This window comes from Leuresthes tenuis, unplaced genomic scaffold (assembly GCF_036924035.1).
Source record: "Leuresthes tenuis unplaced genomic scaffold, fLeuTen1.0.hap1 SCAF_15, whole genome shotgun sequence".
NCBI lineage: Eukaryota > Metazoa > Chordata > Actinopteri > Atheriniformes > Atherinopsidae > Leuresthes > Leuresthes tenuis.
The window spans coordinates 26203710-26224748 of record NW_027325369.1 but is presented as its reverse complement, the minus strand read 5'-3'; the positions used below and the strand labels follow the sequence as shown (position 1 = coordinate 26224748).

General features: G+C 44.3%; 2 protein-coding genes across 5 annotated transcripts in view; both read left to right on the top strand.

Moving 5' to 3' along the window:
* Positions 1 to 10910, top strand: part of LOC140269843 (connector enhancer of kinase suppressor of ras 3-like) — a 119269-nt gene extending 108359 nt beyond the window's left edge. The window contains exon 26 of the transcript XR_011907668.1: positions 10898 to 10910. The gene's annotated coding sequence lies outside the window, so the exon portion shown is untranslated. The remainder of the gene's footprint in view (positions 1 to 10897) is intronic.
* The window catches only part of LOC140269840 (rho guanine nucleotide exchange factor TIAM2-like), an 82471-nt gene that overhangs the window by 36439 nt on the left and 24993 nt on the right, over positions 1 to 21039 (top strand). For 2 of the 4 annotated variants that reach the window (XM_072364820.1, XM_072364819.1), the window contains exons 2-9: positions 3821 to 3887; positions 4661 to 5842; positions 8370 to 8814; positions 9290 to 9462; positions 10268 to 10492; positions 13468 to 13653; positions 13909 to 14052; positions 17396 to 17452. In XM_072364820.1, the coding sequence (XP_072220921.1) occupies positions 4667 to 5842; positions 8370 to 8814; positions 9290 to 9462; positions 10268 to 10492; positions 13468 to 13653; positions 13909 to 14052; positions 17396 to 17452 (2406 nt within the window). In that variant the 5' untranslated portion in view covers positions 3821 to 3887; positions 4661 to 4666. Of the gene's footprint in view, positions 1 to 231; positions 255 to 3820; positions 3888 to 4660; positions 5843 to 6169; positions 6306 to 8369; positions 8815 to 9289; positions 9463 to 10267; positions 10493 to 13467; positions 13654 to 13908; positions 14053 to 17395; positions 17453 to 21039 lie in introns of those variants that run through there. The other 2 variants (XM_072364821.1, XM_072364822.1) reach the window with 2 other exon arrangements.

Below are 21039 nucleotides of genomic sequence, written 5' to 3'. Positions count from 1 at the left end.
TTCCTCTTGGCGCTCTGCTACCCAGAGTCACCCTGGGACGATTGTGATTTGCTGCTCTTCCAAAGCCGGGAGGGAGTTTCCACGTGTCCTCCAGTGTGTCTGGATGTGTGAGTCAGATGTGGTGTGTGCATGTTGCTTTAAGACTCAGCGAGCATTGGCAGGGAGAATCCACTTTGAGATTCAGAGAACACCAGCTAGATTTCTCCTTTGCAAGCTCTTCAAAGAGCTTTTAGATTAAAGCTGGGGCCACAGAGGTAAGACATGTTGGACTATGTGTTTTATCTTTCCCTCCCTTTGTTTCTCCTGTATACTGGATTAAGAGGAGGCCAGGGTGAAGAGGTCTCACTGCTTCCTGTTGCTCAGATGCACAGGTGTGGGTTCCACTGTGAGTTTATTTGTGAATTATGTTTATTTCCCAGCTGTATGTGCTAGATATCACTTTCTATGGTCAATTTCAGTGTAAGCCTTCAGCATGTAGCCTTGTAAGTGACTTTTCAGAGTTCAATTTTTATCACTTCTGCTGATAGGTTTCATGGTTTTGAGCATTTTTCCTTGGCTCACATTCATTGGAGAATAACTGCATTTGATAAACGTACCCTCTTGTCTCAGTCTTATCTAAAGTGTCTGGATGCCTGTACCGTGGGGAACGCATAGTTTGAAAGTGTTTGGAAACATTTTCATTTTATTGGCACCACTCAGGAGTGGCGGTGGCATACGTGTATAAATCTTTCTGCCATGTCATATTTGGTGGGCAGCCAGACGCAGAGTTTCAGGACGTATAATGAAAAAGTCTGAAAGACACTTAACAAGCACTTTGATGGATGTTTGGTGGCTTTGGCTACATCCACCACACAATAATATGAGCTTGCAGTGAGTGATTCATACATAGACATTTCTCTTCATAAGCAAACAATTGCGGGATACTTTAAATCTTGTTCATGTGACAAAAACTCAGCAGGCGATGGCCTGGTCTTTGGCTCCAGTAACTCCAATTTTCTGTTCTTCTTCACTTCCTGTTGCTGTTTGTGCACTGAAAGAACTTGGGGCTTGTTTCGCATTAGATTGAAGCTAAAAGAGGGATGGGTTTGGCTTTCTGTTCCTTTAAGAGCTGGGTTGTTGCAGGGCCAGAGAAAAGTGATAAGAGACAAGTCTCACAGGCTGTGATTTGACAGGAAGGCAGTGCGATTTAGTCCTCCAAAAACAAATGACCTCATAGCTCTTCGATGGTAGTATTGTAATTCAAAAGGCATGAGATCTTGTTAATACCTTATTTTTTTACCACTCCTTTTTCCATCGTGAGTTATTTCTTCCTTAAACCACGCATTAGCTAGGCATTGTGCCATATGATTGCTGTCTTTTGTATTCTTTTGTGAAGCCACAGAAAAAGTCCAACAAGACTTTGATATCTAGATTTTACGGCAGAGTGGGTAAGAAAAATTGCACTTACAGCGTCATGATTTTACTTTGAGGCTTAGATCTCTGGGGAATTTGTCTCATTTCACACTGCTGTGTCAATAGTTTGTTGATCCTGCTGTGTTCATCGAGTTTAGAGTCAAAGACATGAGGGTCAGACTCGGCATGCCCAGGTGGATTTGGGAAATAGCTTGAGGTCTGTGGTCGGTGTTCAATAAATGCATGGTGGTCTTCATGAAGGAAGAAGATGGTGAGATCCTTAACACTTCGTGCACCTACTGTGTTTATACCACACCAAGGTGTGGCCCATTCCTCACCAGTATCCCAGACTGAAGACACACACGGTGTCAGACTAAACATGAAGTAGGAGTCACCCAGGGGCAGAGGTAGAAGAATGCCAGGTCATGGGGTGTGCTGGGGAGCACTGGGGTGGCAGTGGTCTCTCGGCCTTGGAGCAGATGGCCTGATGAAGGCTTTTTGATGAGAACAGAGGCCTGAAGGGGAAGAGGGAGGGAGAGTTCAATACCGGACGCAGTGCTTTGCAGCTAAAAGGAAGACTTGTCTTGTTGTTCCCTCAAAACAGGCGCACAATACGCCAGTTCAGCTTGCAGCAGAAGGCTAACGTGTGTGTCTCAGGGTTTGTGTGTTGACACGCCTTTGAGCCTTTCATACTCGCAGCCCTGCTTTGCCTGAATAAACTTCTCAAGAAAAGCATCAGTAGTGGCGTTTAAAGAAAGCAGTCACTGTGACAAGTTCGACAACCGGCTTTATGTTGACTCCTGGTGTCGTCAGCAGCTGCTTCCTCAGTCTTTTATTCATGAAACGGAATTGTTTAGTACTCTCCATTCACAAAGAGGCATTTTGAACCATTTTGCCTTAACTTTTGTAGTCTCTGGATGTGAGAATGATATTCTTCTGCTTAACTTGGATCATTGCAAGGTGATGACAAAAGTTTGAAAGTATGCCACGTTTTCCACAGGTTAATGGAGGGAATGAAATGTTTAGCAATGGACCAGTCTTATGCAGTTGACCACACGTGCATAAAACTTTATGCACTCTGGCTCCAACATGAGAAAGCTGAAAATTATTGATGTATTACTGCAGGTGTGTTCGTCTCCCTCACTATGCTCATTTTCAGTGTCTTCTGCTTTTAACTCATGAGGAATGAATCAAAGTTCATCTCATCAGCCCAGAGTGATGGTTCGAGTTCATTATCAGACCTGCATACCTCCAGCCAAGTTTCCGCTGGACTATCAGATGCTAGTTTTTCATACTCAGTCAAAACAGCTGCAGACGCACTGAATAAATTCCTAGTGTGGCTCTTGTCGTGTTCTCCCTTTTTTTGCAACTGAATCTTAAACTCCAGGACCCCTCGTGCATAACGATTTCCAAGTCCCCTGGAATTTCCTGCTTGAATTCACATATCAAACCCACGCTTTAAAAAAAAAAAAAAAGAAGGTAAATGTACTGAGTCAACACGAGTTAATCTGACCTCACAGTCTGAGTGCATCCAAGCAGAAGCAGTTAAAGAGTGACGCCGCAGGTCACTTAATCCAGAGGGTTAGGACTTTTGACAGGGGGCTATTTGCACTGTAACCTTACTCAGGCTGTACGTGTGTTGCAAAGCTTAGTGAGGTTAGCTCTATTCGAACGTCCTCTCAGAGTTCTCATAGCTACATGCATGTAGGTGGATTACATTACACGCATGACAGTCACACTGCCTCAAGAAGCCACAAGACGCCTGGTGCCACCACAAGCGGCACTCTTCAGCGCTTCCTTGCTCTGGATCCGGCTCGCAGACAAATTTGGCGATGACGAAGGGGGGGAGGGGAGCAGGCACGGGTTCCAAGGTTTAAAAATAAACAGACGGGTAAACTGTAGCCGCCTTTGAAAAACGTTCCCAAACCCGATGAAAGACGACGTCATTTACTTGTGGAGAGGTGGAAAAATGCAACATATGTTTGGTTTGGAAGGCTGACTCAGGAGAGCTAGCTTTCAAAGGGAGGAGTGAATACTAAGAGCAAACTATTGTACTGTACAGTATAAAGCTTATTAGACTGGTCCAATAATTTGTGTTTGTTTTTAGACAAAATATTTAGTCTCTGGGACATTTGCTTGATATTTTGGTGCAAAGCCCAGAAAAGTACCATTTTTCTATTTATAATCTGGTAACAAGATTCTTTTTTTTTTTTTTTTTTTTTTTGTTATGTGTTCAACTATTAGACTGATTTATCTCTGTGAGGAAAAGATGGTGCCAAACACTGTCCTGTGCAAAGAAAAAAGAAAAGCTGGGGATTAGGTTTGCTCTTTAATTAGCACACCTGTTATCAAGCATGGAGCTCATTACACCAAATAAATTACAGTGTGGTGGAAAAAGACTAAGTCAACTTCTTCCTGTGTGTTTCAGGTGAGCCAGATGACGGAGGAATGAAGCGCATTTAGAAGCTCCACTCTGAGAAGAGACTTTCAGAGAGGTGAAACTAACGGCTGTAGCATTCATGTTAGTGATTGTTATGCCATGTTCAATGTCTTTTCACCATAGTATTCAAACAGCAATGGCTGTTACTGTGACTGTGCATGGTTAGTAGCAGGATGAAAATGCCACATGTTTTCGAACGGTTTGTCCAAGTTCCCTAATCTTCTTGGTGAGCTATTTCAGAGACAGAAGTCTGTTGAAGGTTTTAAACTGCGCTGGTTATGTAATCGCACCACAGCGGATGCAGCGACTGCCTCTTACTTGTGACAGTCTAGCAGCAGTTTATGCTCCACAGCTCTGTAATGAAATGTCCGTCTGGCCATGGTTCTCCGTATCTAACGTGAGAGTGTTGTGGACAGTCTGGAAGTGATAATTCAATGTTCTAAGGATTTTCACACATAACAGCCATGACCACTTAAAGCCTCTTCAACTCACTTGAGTTTTCTGCTGAAAGAATGTCGTAAAATGAGAGGACGGGGGGCACCTGATGTAATTGATTAGTTATTGCTATTCTCTTTGAAAAGCTGATGGCAGATATTAGACCTGCTGCTGCTTCTCTCTGTAAACAGCCATTGCATTTTGAATTATGTTTATGATGTGACTTAAAATGTACTGATTATTGTTTTAGAGTAATGAATTAAATAAATTTTTTTAATAAAGAAGTATCATGTTAAAGCACATGTTAGATAAATATATTTACATAAATTATATACATTTTTCCAGCTGTACCATGCTGGTGACAGTATGGTTTTGTTTTCTGTGTTTTTCCAGGTCAGGATGGGAAATTCAGAGAGCCAGTACAGCATTGAGGGTCCAAAAGGCACAAGCTTAGTCCTCCCTGGGAAACAGAAGCCATATTTGTTGAAGCCCCGCACAGCCAAAGATGACGTTCTGTCACCACATACGTGGTGGAAAAACACTCCAGTTGGCTCAGGGTACAAAGCCAGGTGTGTTGGCCGTGGCTGTCTGTCTCCTCCTAAAAGCAAACAGCCTTACTCTGCCCAGCACTGTGACTGTGTCTCCAAAGGAGCCAGGGGCAGCCCAAGAGAGAACCGCTGGCATCGGTCCCCTGGATGTGGCATACGGAGGCGGCATATGTCAGATACCTATGAAGAGAATCCGTATGCGACTGAGCTCAATGGGCAGGGGCTGAATGGACACAGTAACGAGCATGAGGTTTTAGAAGAACAAAGCAGTCCAAGGGTGGTGATCAAGAAGGATGGTACCCTCAGGGTGGAGTTCACCAACACCTCAGGCAGCCCCCTCCTCCTGGATGAGGCCTCCGGTCCTGTTCAGCTCCTCAAATTCTCTCCCAATCTGGAGTCTGCTTCCACTCCCAGCCTGCCTGGTTCCAGTGGTAGTAGGCAGGATGACCACCGCAGTGGTGCACCACCAGCCTCTACCTCCTCCACGGCCAGAACCAGCAAGGGTAGCTCACTCAGCTCTGAGGGCTCCTGGTATGACTCCCCCTGGGGACCCAGCACAGAGCTCTGTGAGCAGGACCAGCCTTGCTCTGCCAGTAGAACATCGGTGCACTCCCCCATCCATCAACTTGAATCCTTTGCCGAGCAGTCCTCTCCAGTGTCCATCACAGATCTTTACAGGAACTCCACAATGGCTGCTACTTTCCCCACAGCGAGGGACTTGTCCTCCCAGTTGCAGGAGCAACCACCGAGCCAGAGGCCACACCGAGCCTCCTTCGCTGCTGTGCTAGATGCTCCTTTAGAGGAGGAATGCACAGAACCGCGCCAATACTCCTCGTACACCCTGCCATGCCGCAGGCCCAAAGCCCACACCATTACTGAGGACATGGATCAGTACCAAGACCAGGCACAGCACCAAGACCAGGCTGGGCACGAATTTGGCTTCCATAAGAAAGACTCCATCAAAAACCGCATTAGACGCTTCAGTGACTGGACAGGCAGCCTCAGCCGTAAGAAGAGGAAGTCTCAGGTGAGTTTACTTACAGCGCTCATACTGGGATCTTCTTTACACAATATGTAAAACAATAGTTGCATCGATATAGTGTTTGGCGTGATCCTGTCACCCATGGCCACTCCTCAGCGTTAGCTTCCATAGCTCCTCGATAGCTAGCCCTCGACAGGGAGGGCATAGGTAACAACTAAACAGTGACAGTTTCCTGTCTGGCCAGGTTTATATGATTTAGAGCCACAGCGGTTGTCCTGGCAACCAACCGCCGTCCTCTGGTCCTTTAGCACCACAACACCAGCTGTCTGAGGACAGGGCACAGTGGGGTGGGACGAAATGAAATTTGCAGGACAGCCGGCGATGGGTCTTGTTGTTTTGTGAGGATGGAACGAGAATGGGAGTGACTTCTGATACAAAGCAAGACATGGGCGATCTTCAGAAGAAGAGTCAGGGAGTGATGATGAGATGTCATGATGACATTTTCTGGGTGGGTAAACCTGAAATATTGTTGCTTCTGCTTGTGATTGATTGTGCGGTACGTATTGCATGTAAAAGGTTTAAGCTTGTTTGTGTACATGTAGGCGATGAGAGAGTTGGTCTGACTGAATGCTTTTTCTGGATTTCTCATTAGAAGATCACATTTTTGTGCAAACGTTTTATGTTTCAGTAAAATGATCTCAGAGAAAAGTGGAGAGCAATTTAATTTGATTGACTTGATGACAGATATGGGTCAGGCGAGGTTTTAGAAATAAATACAGCTTGTCTGCATGCTGCTTGCACTTGTTTTTAAGAATCATGTGATTTTGTTGGACAAACAAAGTCTGCATTCTTACAAGCTTAAATTTGGCATAAAACATTTGCTTAAACTGAGCCTGAACCCACGTCCGTCTCTGTCTTTGAGGCTGGAAAGCAATTGTTTCTGCATTAATTCATTTAGCCCTGCCTTGTCAAAGTTTAAAGAATGCTGTTTGGGTGCTGCCAAGAGGATAGCTGTAAGCCTTCGAGAAGCTCTGTGGAGCGAAACTAAATCCTAGCTGAAGATTTAACCCCACCCTCCTCTAATGTTAATGAATGACTTATGGTTGTTGTGTGCAGATTTTCTGGGCTCCCCTCACGTTCCTTAGAAAGTAAATCTGCTAATAGGGATTTGTGCTCAGTCACTCGAGTCTTGCAGCAAAACAAAGGACAAAACGGAACAATTACAGTATTCAGAGAGCATTTTCTTTTATGCTGGTTTAAGTATTTGTGAGCCTCGTTTTGTGTTCAAACAGCAGTTAATCTTAAATGAAATATCTGGCATATTCTGCACCTGACCCTGTGTGTCTGTGTGGTGCTTAACTAGTTTGTGGGGCATGCTTGGATCTATAGATTTATAGATAAAAAAATTTTCCTAGTTAAGAAATAAAGTTGGTGTAAAGCTACAGAAAAATAATCTATTGTATTTATTCCAACTAGAGATTTATTTATGGAGATAAATGCTTATATTTTTTACTTGACTCACTTGGAGTCAATACAGAAATAATTCGGGGACTCTTGTCTCTTTTGAGATGACTGATGAGGCTTGCAATAAGTCGTGGGGCTGAGTTTCCTCCTTCCTTCAGGGAGCGTTTTGTTGCGCAGTGCTGGTCACAGTGCTCCTTTCAACAGGTCAACCGAAATCAGGAGCACCTCCAGCGCTGGTTCCCCTCCACCTGAACTTTTGGATTTAAAGGTCAAGCTGTGACCCTGATGCCAAAGACTATGGACCTGCTTGTAACGAAAAGCAGCTGCATAGGGAAGGGGGTGAGAGGGGAAAGGGTAAAGCTGGGCTGAGTTGGCTGAAGGGAAAGCTTTGGAAAGACCTTTTCTCTGCACAGTGTACATTTTACTACAGCTTTACTGCATTAAACGTCAAACAAAGGCTGTCCTTAAATGTACACAGAGTTTGCTGCTGCTCTGGAAATGTAAGATGAGCTCTGTGCCATCTTTCAACAGGATGAGAGATGGAACATTTAATCAAATATGCAAAAAAGGACCGTAGAAACGGCAATGGATTATGATAGAGAAGACATGGACTGAGCAGAGTGAAATACACGAACAGAATAAAAGATGCCGAATGAGCTCTGGCATGACAGCGCATACTGTGCGTCTGCGTGTTGAGAGGGCTTCACTCGACTGCCAGCGGCAGAATCGATGCTGCAATCTATTCAAGAGTAGGTAGGCTGTCGTTAAGGATGAAAGGGTGCAATTCCATCAAGTGTTCATTTGGGGAATTGGGAAGCCACATCAGACCTTAAATGACGTGAAATTGTCTGAGCCGGGAGGGTTCCAACCTCCCAGGTGTCATCGCAGGAGATTTGTCCCACTTTTTCAACTCTGTGAAAAATTTTGTGACTTTGAAGTAGGTTCGAGTGGTTAGATTTATAAAATGCTGCCTCAGGGTTAATTGAAAGGAGCCATATGAATTCTGTCCCAGTGTAAACTTCTAAGAGCTTGCCTTATATACAGAAGTCTGAACATAAATCCTATGTGCTTCTAATTGACATCTGTCACACTGCCTGTGCCCCCTCAGGAGATGAGGTACAAGGACCTGAGCGATGCCTGTGACAGTGGGGTTGATGGCCTGACTGCAGACACCAGCTCCCCCTCCCAGGTCTCCAGCCTCCTCTGGTTCCCTGGAGCCTCAAGGGCTCAGTCTTCTGGAGCCATTCACCAAACAACCAATGATGCCCTCCGCCAGAACATCTATGAGAACTTCATGAGGGAGCTGGAGACGGGCACCGGACAGGCAGGAGGTGAAAGGAGAGACCCGTCCACCGGCACAGAGGAGGGCGAGAGCAGCAGCGAGTCGGCTGAAGGCTCCTTAGAGCAGCTGGATCTTCTGTTTGAGAAGGAGCAGGGGGTAGTCAGGCGGGCCGGCTGGCTTTCCTTTAAACCCCTTGTCACCCTGCACAAGGACAGAAAACTGGAGTTGGTGACTCGCCGCAAGTGGAAGCAGTACTGGGTGACCCTGAAAGGTAAACTAAGCACAAGACCTGACGTGTGGTTTTGAAATAATTCACAGGTGAAGTAGATTATCCAAATTTCCACCCAGGAATTCAGTTTTGAGACGCAGGTTCCTCTTTTACTTTTGTTCTTGACACAGTTGACATTTAGTGACTTCCCTCCTTCTCTAAATGCTTTTCTGAGAATAGTTTCTGACCATAACGATTAAGTAAAGCCACCAAATGAATGTGGTTCTGCTTTTTTGTCACTTTTTACTGCTGTTTGACAGTCTTCTCATTTTTTAAATTTCAAGTAGGCTTTTGGGAGTTGCTCTAACTTTTTATATTTTTGCTGGGAAAAGACCAGACCTGCTGAAGTTTATGTCTCTGATGTTCTTTTGCATCGTTTACAGTCTGCAGAAAGTTACATGCAGCTTGCTCTCTGCCATCTTCCCCTTGTTCACGTTTGAATCCATTGCTTTTTTTCTGTGTCATCCTCCTTTTCCAGGATGTACGTTACTGTTCTTTGAAACTTATGGAAAAGGATCTCCGGAGCAGGAGCTGTCACCCCGCTACGCCCTCCTGGCCGAGGACAGCATCGTCCAGGCTGTTCCTGAACACCCCAAGAGGGAAAATGTGTTCTGCCTGAGCAACTCGTTTGGAGACGTCTACCTCTTCCAGGTGAAGCACGTCTGCAGGCACTGGTCCTGTCTGGTCAATGTTCTGGAGTCTGTTGCCCACCTCTGGCAAAATGAAATCCTCATTTTATTATACTGTACTGAGACGCAAACACAGCGGCATTTTGCATGTACTTGTAGTAAGGAGAGGAATTGCAGCATACACATTTCTGGATTACTTTCCTTGGAGATCCACTCCTGTGGAACTTGGAAACAAAGTACACAAACTCTCCAGCAAAGTGGTTTGAAAGCGCATGCTTATTGTACGTACTGACCTACATATTCCCGCAAAATTCATACCGAGGTTGTGTCTCTTTCCACGTTACCTCCTCCTCCAGTGTGCTGTTCAGCTTTACATCTAATAAGATATCTGTGTGTGGAGCTGACATGTCCCCAGAGGAAAGCAATGAGAATGATGTCTTTAGCATGAAGGCAGCCTGGGTTTCGTCAGTTTGTTTCCACTCACACGGCCCATTGAGCATGATTTATTGTCATTTAAAAGGAAGTCCAACTGAATTCTCAACCGAAATATTGCAACATGGTTAACGGCTCTAATCATGAAATGGCTTTACAGAAGAAATGCATGTTCATGCTCTCTTACAGAGGCACTGTTAATCAAGTTGTCTTTTATTGATCCAGCAAAGCCCAGCTCAATGGTCTTTTTGTAATAATGCATGGCAGAATAATAAAACAGCACTGCACTGGCAATCCTAAGAGATTGTCTCTGGCGTAAGATCTCAGAATACAGATGCTAAATTGAATACTGGCCTTGCTACTCCATCAAATCCTTGACTCTCTTTACCCTTCAGGCCAGCAACCAGACTGACCTGGAAAACTGGGTGACAGCCATCCACTCTGCCAGTGCCTCGCTGCTGGCCAAGCGCCAGGGGAAGGAGGATACGGTGCGTCTGCTGCGGAGCCAGGTCCGTGGCCTGCTGCAAAAGATCGACATGGACGGGAAGATGAAGAAGATGGCTGAGCTGCAGCTGACCGTAGTCAGCGACCCCAAAAACCGCAGGGCTATTGAGAATCAGGTGAGGATGACATAGACGGTAAAACACTCGCTGAATTGAAAGTATTGGAGGGCTCTTGGTGCAGTGTGGGCTTAATGTTATTCCAAATCATGTTTGTGGCAACCACATCGTGTGCCCTACTTAATTTTTCTGAATTGGTGACTGCGCTGAAAAGCCTGTGCTTTATTTCTGTCTGTGGGTGGGTGAAATGGCCTAAATGCATCAGTCCCCAAATGCATCGTGAGGGGCCCAGGGGAGCAGCTCGTTCCCCGAGCATCAGATTGGGATTCCAGATGTTCCCTGGTAATGGGCTCTCAACATGCATTATCCTATTCCTCCTCCTCGTCACAGCCTGGGGGGAGAATCCAAAGCACTCAGTGCTGTGCTGTAGCCTACATTCAGCAGATTACAGAGGGGCAGAAAAAGACCTTTAACTTAGCAGGAGCACAAATACTTTCATGAGAAATTAGTGCTAGTTGCACAGTGTGGGAGAAAACGACTTTTATTTTGTTCCTGCATCTAAGGTGGTCAGTGACTTAAAAGTTCTTTGTTGCCACACAGGACTGCATTTCATGAGCTTCTCTTTGAATATTTGTACTTATTGAAATGCACCCATAATTGAGATGATGAATGCTGGAAAACTCACTGCAGCAATGGCCAAATGGAGATGTCACTGCCTGACTACCACACTGACTGCACTCTTGTGTCTGTTTCCAATTAGCCGGCATGCCACCTCAGAGAGACAGACGGGGTTGGAGTGAATGATAGGGTCAGAAGTGGTATGGGACAGGACTCTGATACAGGCGCCTTGAGGCTGATGATAGATTTAAGGTTTTGGTGGGGTTGTCTAGCACCAGCAGGGCACTACTTTGATGTCCCTGCTTGCCCCCACCCTCGTCTACTGAAATCAGTGCCAGTAGACCTTGTTTGAAGTCTGCCTTTGCCCCCTTTCATACACACAAGCTCACATTAACACACACACACAATGTGATCAAATTGCATTGAAAGACTTATCATGCATTAGGGCTTTTACAGAGAGCAAGGGGCAGATGTTGAAGGGGGGAAATAAGAAAAGATGAGAATCTGTTTAAAGAAAGGCTTTTGTTGAGCTTAATGGCTCTAAAATGGAGGTGAATAAGTTTTGCACGCAGGCCAGATGGGCCTAAACATGCCTCTCATTTCACTGATGTTGTTTGATGATTTCACCGCTCTGATTCAATCCCGCATCAACACTTGATGCATGAAGAAAAAGACTAAGTGTTACCCTGAACCAAATAAATTGTGTTTATCACCGATTCACCCCTCGCATGAATCATCGAATCAAATTTTATGCGCAGGACTATTTTAGTACAAGGCCCAGATATTTCACTGTTGACACAATCAAGAAATCCAGATGACGAGTTAATCAGGAGTATTCAAGGATTTTATGCCATATAGTTCTACGGAATGGATTTTTCCAAAGCACTAACTCCTCTAAATTTGCATTTGCTTTTGAGGAAGGAGCTTTGCTGATGTAGTCAATCCCTCCTGTTCTAAAGTCATCTTCAAACTACTCATTGGAATTTTATTTAATTACCTAAAAATAGCTGGGGGAAAAAACGCAAAAGAGAATAAAACCAAAAAAACGTTTGTTTCCTGAGTGAAGTAACACCAACATCTGGACCAAGCAGAGGGACCGTTTGACAAAATGTCATCTTTCCCATGAAGTAATGAGAACAACAACCAAATCCTCTAAATTTCTGATGAGTGATGAGTGATAAATAGATTTAACTCTATACTCTCGGCGAACTTGAGCAGCTAACAGCTGCTGGTCTTATCAGCCCCTGTAAGGCCCTGCTTTAGCTGAATGAAGTGAGTAAGTGTACAGCTTTATTGCTTATGAAGTATTTATTTGTATGAGGACAAAGGCAACACTTGTTCTTTCAAAATTGGCTTCAAGACAAAGCATTTATGCCTCGGTAATAAGCTTTAAGTCTTCCATTTCTTTGTTTGTGTACAAGCTTAAGCAAACTAGAAAGCCTAGTTTTCTGAAAATCATTAGAGAAATAGCATGAAGAAAAGAGTAACCCTGTGCAGTTTGGTGCAGATCTGGCTCATCATAAAGTTGTGAGATTTGGCAGTGGATTTCTCACTGTGAGTGACCCCTCCCCTAATTAATTTCTCCAGATAATTATCAAGCCAAATTAAGTGTATTTTTAGCAAAGAATGCACATTCCAAGGAACTCTCATAATGGTTGAAGTCAATGGGAATCTCTGAGCGTTTTTGACTGGAGGCTTGTTAACTGAGGCCACCTGCAGCTACATACATAGTTTTTCACAGAGTGTATTAGTCCCACAGTGATTTCTCTGCAAGGTCTTTGTTTAAGATGTTTGTTTAGGATGTTCATAAAATGTAACAGTTTGTTTTTAATCCCAAAGAATGCAGTCAATGTGAATGAAACCTAATGGGACAACGCCATAGGGTGTGTTATTGTAAATTGACTCACCATACAGACGAGACCTATTAAAGTCAGTTGTTATGGAGGGTTGTTTAACTTGACTGTACCCATTAAAAACCAGTCTCCAGCCAACAAAATAAGCACTTTCTTATAGCTTACATAGTGCAAACGGGGTGAGAGGAAAGCAACTGTAAAGTGGGAGAGAGTGGAAGTTTGACGGGTGGTCTGTTCAACATCACTGGCCTCTCAGGACCTGCTTAAAAATGTGCAATTTGATTACTGCACACACACAAGCACGTGCACTTCTCTGCTAGATATGCAGTCATCTGTCACTATCAAACCTCCACTAAGTTATGCCCTTGCTCTCACCCAACATCTGCAAGCAATTGCAGCATGAATGAAAGCACTGGCCTGACCTGGATCTCCTCCTTTTATTCCCAACCACCCTCCTCCTCCATGTAGCCCCCCCCCCTCTAACGACTCCATGGTCATTCTCCACGGAAACACAAATTCATTTAAACCAAGTCTGACAATTTATCATTCTTTCTCCTCCCTCAGATCCAGCAGTGGGAGCAGAACTTGGAGAGGTTCAACATGGACCTCTTCAGGATGCGCTGCTACCTTGCCAGTCTACAGGGTGGAGAGCTGCCCAACCCAAAGAGCCTGCTGGCCATCGCCAGCCGTCCCACAAAAACCACCCTGGGCCGCCTGGGGATTTTTTCTGTCTCCTCCTTCCATGCTCTGGTAAGGAAGCTCAGGACAGACTCTGCAGAGAACAGACCAAGCACTGTGTCACATTTAAGTGCTTTTTGTATGCGACACATCAGTTTTAATTCTCTTGATGTGTAACAGTAACTTTGAAAATCTTCTAATCATTTGCATGTCCTGTGAATGTTCTTTGTAGGCACTGATTGAAGAAAATAAACTAATTAAGATGGTTTGATTCGATGGGATTTTTTTAGTTGATTTGCGGTCCTGATATTTTTTTTATCTGCTCAGATCTGTTCCAGAGATGAGGCCACAGTCAGGAGGCGCTCATTCTCCCTGACTTGCAAACAGCGCAAGAGAGGCCTGTTCTCCTCTCTTAAAGGCCTGGACAACTTTACTAAGAGAGGCCGAGACAAGAGACCCTCTGTATCTCAGGTATTACAAATAAACAGACCCACATCGAAGTATTTTTGGTCTTTCGATGCAACACAAAGTTTTTTCTTTTTTTTTCACATTTTCAAACTCAGTTTAACGTCAAATTTTCAAGGCTTGACGTTGCAAATCTGTTAACATTTAAACAAATGTTATCGGTATTTATTCTTGTGGTCAAAGTTTGACGTGTGGCAAGCCCATGAGCGACCACTTTAATCAGCAAGAGCCATCGCAGACTGCAGATCTCCACCTAGGCTGACATAAAATTCAAATCCGGATTGACTCCATCATTTCCAAATTGGGCCATGCCATACCTCAGATAGAATTCTCATGTAAATCCTAATCCCATCCCTAATTATAAGAAGGATGGGATTTGTTAACCAGGCAAACAACTGAACCAGAACAACCACATAACGTCTTTAGCAGAGGTGAAAAAGTCCTGGAAGGGTAATAAGAGGAAAGATTATATAATGAGCTCCATGCCAGGATCTTTGTGTCCAAACGTTGAAAGCTCAACGGCAACACTTAGGCCTTGAGGTGACACTAAGTAATCTCCACTGAATCCCAGAGTAATGAAAACACTTCAGGGGGTCTGGATTAGCAGGTCCTTAATGCTGGATCGCCCACCTCGTGCATTCAGCAGCCGGGGAAACCATTCGCACACACAAACGCTCACAGAGTGCATGAGCATGCAGAAGTCACAAGCACATGTGCAGATAATGGTGATATATATACTGTGTGTGAGCATGCACTCTCTGGGGGTGTAGAGCTCATTTTCATGCCTAACCTCTCAGTGCACTTGGTGCATATTTGTTGATGAATTAACCTAAAGCCAGGTGGTCATTATGCTTACTCACGTACTTTATCCATGTTGACATGAAAGAAAGCAAGAGATTGTTACTATTTCAGCACATTTTACTCTCAGGGGAGTTTTTATTCATTAAAAGCACATAAGCTCACATCCCTCCTGCTTTCTACTAAGTTTGGGTGCAACCCTCTCATCAGCAGAGACACATGGGAGCTTTCCTCAGTCAGGTGCGGGGGGGGGACGACGACGACGACGGACGGACTCTAAAGCCTTTCAGATTAGTAATCTGGGGCTGCTAGTTTATCGATACAGAAATCCACCACTCTGTGTTCTGAGGGTAGGGCCCTGGAGAATACTCAAACGCTCATTTACTCAAGTGTTTCTCGGCGCTCCTGTCATTATTTGAGGAACTAGAAAGGCAGTGGCACGTCTTTATGCTGTGACCTCAATCTGGTATTTTATAGAAACATTTTTAAGCCTCGAGTTGGTCATCAGTAGGTGACTCCCCGACGCCTGACTGCGTTCTTAATGCTTCCTCCCCTGTTTCGCCCCCTCTCGCCCAACTCCTCATGCATCCCACCACCTGCCCTGTTATGTGTATGCATCTGTCAGTGTCCAGGTAAGCATGCGTGTGTTGTTATTTTTCGGGGGAGCTCCAGCCGGCCTGTCTAATGAGGCACGGTTACATTTCATGGTGCAGGCGGCTGAGGTGGCGCTGCAGCACAGACATGAATTATTAAAAGCCATATGTGGTAGATGGCATTCTCCACTCTCTTCTCAGCCCCGCAGATACCAGCAGATGGTTGGTGTAAAGATGCTAAATATTAAACAGCCTCCCTTTATTTCTCCCCCCCAGGTTTCCCTTCCCCTACAAGCTCTATTTAGGGCTTTCTGTCTTTACTTGGAGGCTAATAAGAGGCAGTTGCCTGCTAAGTGCTTGAAGACATTTTCAGAATGCTGGATTTTCCTGGACATCTGCTGTTTTTTGGTGGTGTGTTTTTCTTTTTTGAGTTGTGAGAGATCACTGCAGTTTAAGTTCTCTTTTACTCTCTGAGGGGAAATTCAGTCGGGCCACTTTAAATGCGTCATCATCTCGTTGGCTGCTTTCCTGTGACTCTGACAGGAGACACATCTTTGCTTTAGGAGGACAGAAATGCCGCCTCGGGAGCCAAACTCTCCTCTATGCACCTAAAGTGCTCTTATCTTCTCACGTTTTCTTATTCTGCTTTCTCCAAGATACTATCTTGCCTTCCCTCACTTTTGCCCTCCATTTATCCCCTTTGGCTCAGTTGAAAGAGACAATCTTTTAGCTTCTTTTTTCACATGCGTATTTAATCTCTTAAACCTAGCACTCTATCTTACTCTCTTCCCCCCCATTTGTCCTCTCTCTCAAACCCTGTTTCTCAGAGCTTAAACATCTGAGCGTTACCCAGCGGCCCTTCTCCCACAATTTCCATACTGACTCATCTGTGTTGACTAAGCCTAAATCCCGTTTACCACTGCGACATTGTGCTCTAGAACTTTGCCCCAAAGTCATGCCCCCCTTCACCAGCCTCCTTCCCTCTTGGTTACTATTCTCTCATCTATCTTTGCAGGGCTACAGTAGGGAGCTGGCCATCAGTCGGCTGTGGGAAGTGGGCCAAGGTCTGAGGATTTGTGGGAGAGTTGGATAAGCTTTCTAAAATTAGGCAGTTTACGGCGTAGCAGTACTGTTTACAGCCACTTTATAAATGTGCTCATGGTGGGGAGGGAGATGATCTGCTGATCAGAGGTCAGACGAGGCCTTTCTATCATTACAGGGGTTAGAAAGTGTTTTCTTTTCTTTTTTTTTTTTGCTCCTGGGAAATGAGCCAGTTTCAAACAGAGATGTGCATGCTATCAGGAGGAGAAAATCTAGGTTGAGCTAATATGATTTCATAGCAGAATACAAGAAGATTTTAGTTGGTCTTAAACTCTTTTTAAGAACTAATTTCTGTTAGCATCTGTGCCATCTCCTCAAGTCTCCTGCCCAGCAACAAACGGTCAATGCAAAACCTGATAACAGCCATCTGTCTGGATTGGGTCCCCTCCCTCTTTATGACGGTCGGCTCTGTGTTACCACTGTACTATACAGATATTTCCCTAGCCAGCCACAGCACACCTTCTGATCATTAACCAGAGAGGAGGTTGAGGAAGCTAGAACCAACCAAGATGCAAGACATTTCAGCGCAGAAGAGTGGATGGAGCTTGTCCTTTCCTCTCATCTGCCAGATTTTTTCCATCTTTCATCTCTGTGCACTACAGAAACCACTCGGTGTCCGTGCACAACCCCTCCGCACACACACACACAGCATATTTCCACTATTGCACCTTCAAAGGCCGCAGATCCCGTTTGGAAGCAGTATCAAAGTGCTGCTCTCGCCACAAGTAGTTTTTAATTAACTGCCTTGCTACTTGCACCGTGCAGGTCTTAATATTGTGTTTCTGCAGTAACATTATGAGTCAGTTATTGTGGTGCCCTCCTGTCTGTGCTCCTAACTCTCTGCCTCTTGATTTCAGATCTTTGAGAGCAATGCTGGAGGTCAGACGTACGCCCTGCCTCCCAGAAGCACCGAGGTGAGTAAGAAAATCCAGTAATTCTGCCCGTTCTAGTTTGTGGATCTTTGATGTATCTTCAAAAAAAAAAAAAAAAAAACCCTCCTCAACTGTCAAAGCCTACTTGTGGCACACTTGTCAGTTAGAGCGTGTATCCATGACAGAAACGGCTCCTCTGTTACTTTGACCTCTGCTGTCTTTCATGGCTTTGATAGTACGCTGTGTAAAGATATTTTTACGCATGGCGTGTGCGTGCACGTTGGGCATTAACAAGCTTGTGTGTGTCTGCCTGAGTACATTACTTGTTTGGGATCAAAGCAGAGATTTCTTTCATGTTGATCTGCGGGTGTCTGCAGGATAAACAGCAAATCTAACAGGAGAAGTTCAAGGTGGAAGAAGCCTTTTTAGCCCAGAACATGCCATAGCTAAGTAAAAGGAGTGAGCTGAGTGTATGGCACATATGCTGAATGATTGAGGCGTGTGTAATCTGACCATGTGAGCAGCCAGATGTTGGAAGATTGTTGGGTCATTAAATATCTGCATTACGAAAGTGTGAAATATTGCTGTAGACCTCGGCTGGAAACCTCGCTGGTTCTCAGGCTTCCACGTGTTTTCAGCTCAATTTATTTCCCACATCAGCGAGGTCCTGCTGTGGTTAAAAAGCCTGTTTGCAGATTCATAATCTTCTTTTGGGGATCTTGTTGAATAGGTCTACATGTTTTAATGTAACATTTTTTTTCCTCATGCTTTTTCCTCAACACGCCTGCAGGACCCTTTGTTACTTTCAGTCTAAAATTCCTCATTTTGGCTCCCGTTTCTTTGAGATTTCCCTGCAGAAAAGCCTATTCTGCTCTGATTGGTCAGTTATGCCAGATTCACACATACACGTTGCAGGCTTCAATGTTCTCGCTTCTCATTCACTTTGACTTGGGTGATAACATTTTTGGTCTTTTGCTTTGTATTTCAGGTGTAGCTTGCAGTGGAAAGTTCTGAATAGTTTAACTTTCTGGGCACTCAAATCACCCAACTAATACAGTTCCAAACGTCAGGCCAGCCCACCATTGAACATAATCACATGCATTTGTGGGAATCCCGCTGAAATTTTCCAAAAATGGTGAAGTGCAACATGTCTATTTTTCCTGTTTGAGGCAGGCATAATACAATTGTGTTACACGGTGATGTAGACAAATGATGGAACAAAGGTTCTGCCTACAAATGAGGCTGCTCAGGGGCAGTGAACAGATAAAAAGATACTTGACTGTAAAATAGATCCATTCCTGTTGTAATAGTCTACAGGGTTGTCCATGGGAGCAATAGCTGAGCTGTGTGTCCTGTCAAAGACGCCGCTGCGCAGATGGTCGTCACACTGCTGCTGGCAACAAGAAGGGGTTCAAGAATGGCTGTTTTTATCTGTTTCAGCCACATTTGAAGGAACTATATATTTAGTCAAATGTTTTATGCCCCCCCTGTACAATTGTTGGTGTGCAGATTTAGACCAAAACAGCTGAAGAACTGTGAATGTAAGGCAGCCAAAAACACATCTCCCCGTTCGGAGTATGAGATAAAATTCTAGATGCGGGTAGATGTGTAGGCTAATGATGACAACCGTTTTCAAACATAATAGAAGTCCAATTTCTATGATGTCCATATGCCAGTTCAGCTCATTTCCTATGACCCTCGAAAAGCGAATAAGTATCCGTCCTCATGAAATGTAGCGCTGATGGATGAGTATAAAGGGCACTTTCAGGCGGAGCAGCTTGGTGTTATGAAGATCATGGTTTAACAGGATGTAGTGATTCATAGTAGGAGTCTGTGGTGAATGTGGCGAGTGTTAAAACAGCCTTTATTTAGGGTCTAGAAAGAGACTTGGAGCAGGAAGTGGTTTTGGAAAACAATAATGGCTTTCATTAGGTCGACGCTTTAATGTTGATTTAAATGCAGTGGCTTCCCTTTCGGTTGAGTGTTTAAACCTCTTGGATGTGATTTGGATGTGAAGATGGGAAAATAGCTCATCACTGGGATCCGTTTTTGTTCAGTGGGGATAAAAACTGGTTGGGAAGTAAGAGTAGCGTGAACTCAGCAGAGTTTCTCTCCTTATGCCCATACGTCTCTTCATTTCTGTCTAGATGACTTTGTGCCTGTTGTACTCAAATCTCAAATCCTGGAAGTCACGCTGATCCTTTGTAATAAAGTCAAGATAAGTATGTTTGTTTGAGTGTCTAGCTGCAGCAAGACGGAAAGAAGAAGAGAATAAACGTCTGTACGAGATGGACCTTCCAGCTCTACAAATGACTCATCCTCTATAGAGGTTAAATATTACAGAGTGGCAGAGTGTTGCTCCTCAATTCCTCAGTCCACCCACTCCTTCTGTCAGCAGTGGAGTGAGACTATATGTTTTGACTGCTTGGGGAAAAAATGACTTGCTTGACTTGCATTGCTTAAGTTAGAGCTGTCGCTGTTTAATGCTTGCATTCTTTTTACACTTAAAGTTTAAGAAATTAGCAAATTCTGAGCACATATTTGTCTGCTTTTGTTTTGGGAAATTTGAAGACTATAGTTTCATGCTTTTTATCTTCCTGCACAGAATAAAAAGCCACTGGAGATTTTTTTTCTTCTTTTTTTTCCCTCTCATCCATGAAAAATGGATCCCCTTCCTCTGTCACTGCCTTTCAGCACGCACCCCCACCCCTCCACTACTACTGGAAATACACAAACTTCTGTATTTCTAACATTCTGATTCGGGAGGCGCGGGCATGAGTGCAAAGAAAGTGTGTTGTAAGGATGGGGAAAAAAGAAGCTTAGGTGGAGCTTCAAGAAAATGATGAGCAATGTCATTTCAAAAGAATCAAAATGGATAAAAATGATGGAAATTGTCTTCAACTGCTCCTTCGTGGTTAGCCTCTCTATTCAAGGCGGTGCAGTAATATTTGTGTTACTAAGAGGAACTGCGCCCGTTATTCCACGTTCCATCTTTAGATGGGGAAATAATTTCCACACTTGAGAGGAAATATTGAAAGATTTGACTGAGTGCAAATATAAATAGCATACACATGCCACACAGAGTGCCTGTTGAAGTCCAGCGCGTGCCTTCACCGTACTCTTGGCAACCGATCATGGAACGTTGACAAGGCAACCGTCGATTTTTTCTTAAAACCATGAATGAGTGTACAGTGTTAGTCAGCATTTGGTCAAGCCAGGGTAGGAAACCAAATTTTACTTTTTTTCCAGTTACGCTGATGTTGCTGGGACACAGATGAGCTTGTTATGTAAACCTGTTGCCATGACGCCCTTTTTTTCATCCTATGTTGGTAAGCATGACCTCACATCCCCAAAAGTGCGGGCAGGAGTTGGTGTTGAAGTGGTTCCTTGTGTTCATTCTTCTCGGCAGGTGAAGGAAACATTTAGCTATGAACACCGATGGCTTTATTTTGGCTCAGACTCTTAAAGTAGCCCAGTTTACGGGTCATTAGGAGGGAAAATTAGGCAAATGTTTGTCCACTTGTGTTCTTCAGAGCACACTGGTGTGTGTGTGTGTGTCTTTGTAGCTAAGCTCTGAATCAGACACTTCTGCTTGTCCCTTCAGGCTGTTTGTCTGGCAGTGAAAAAGG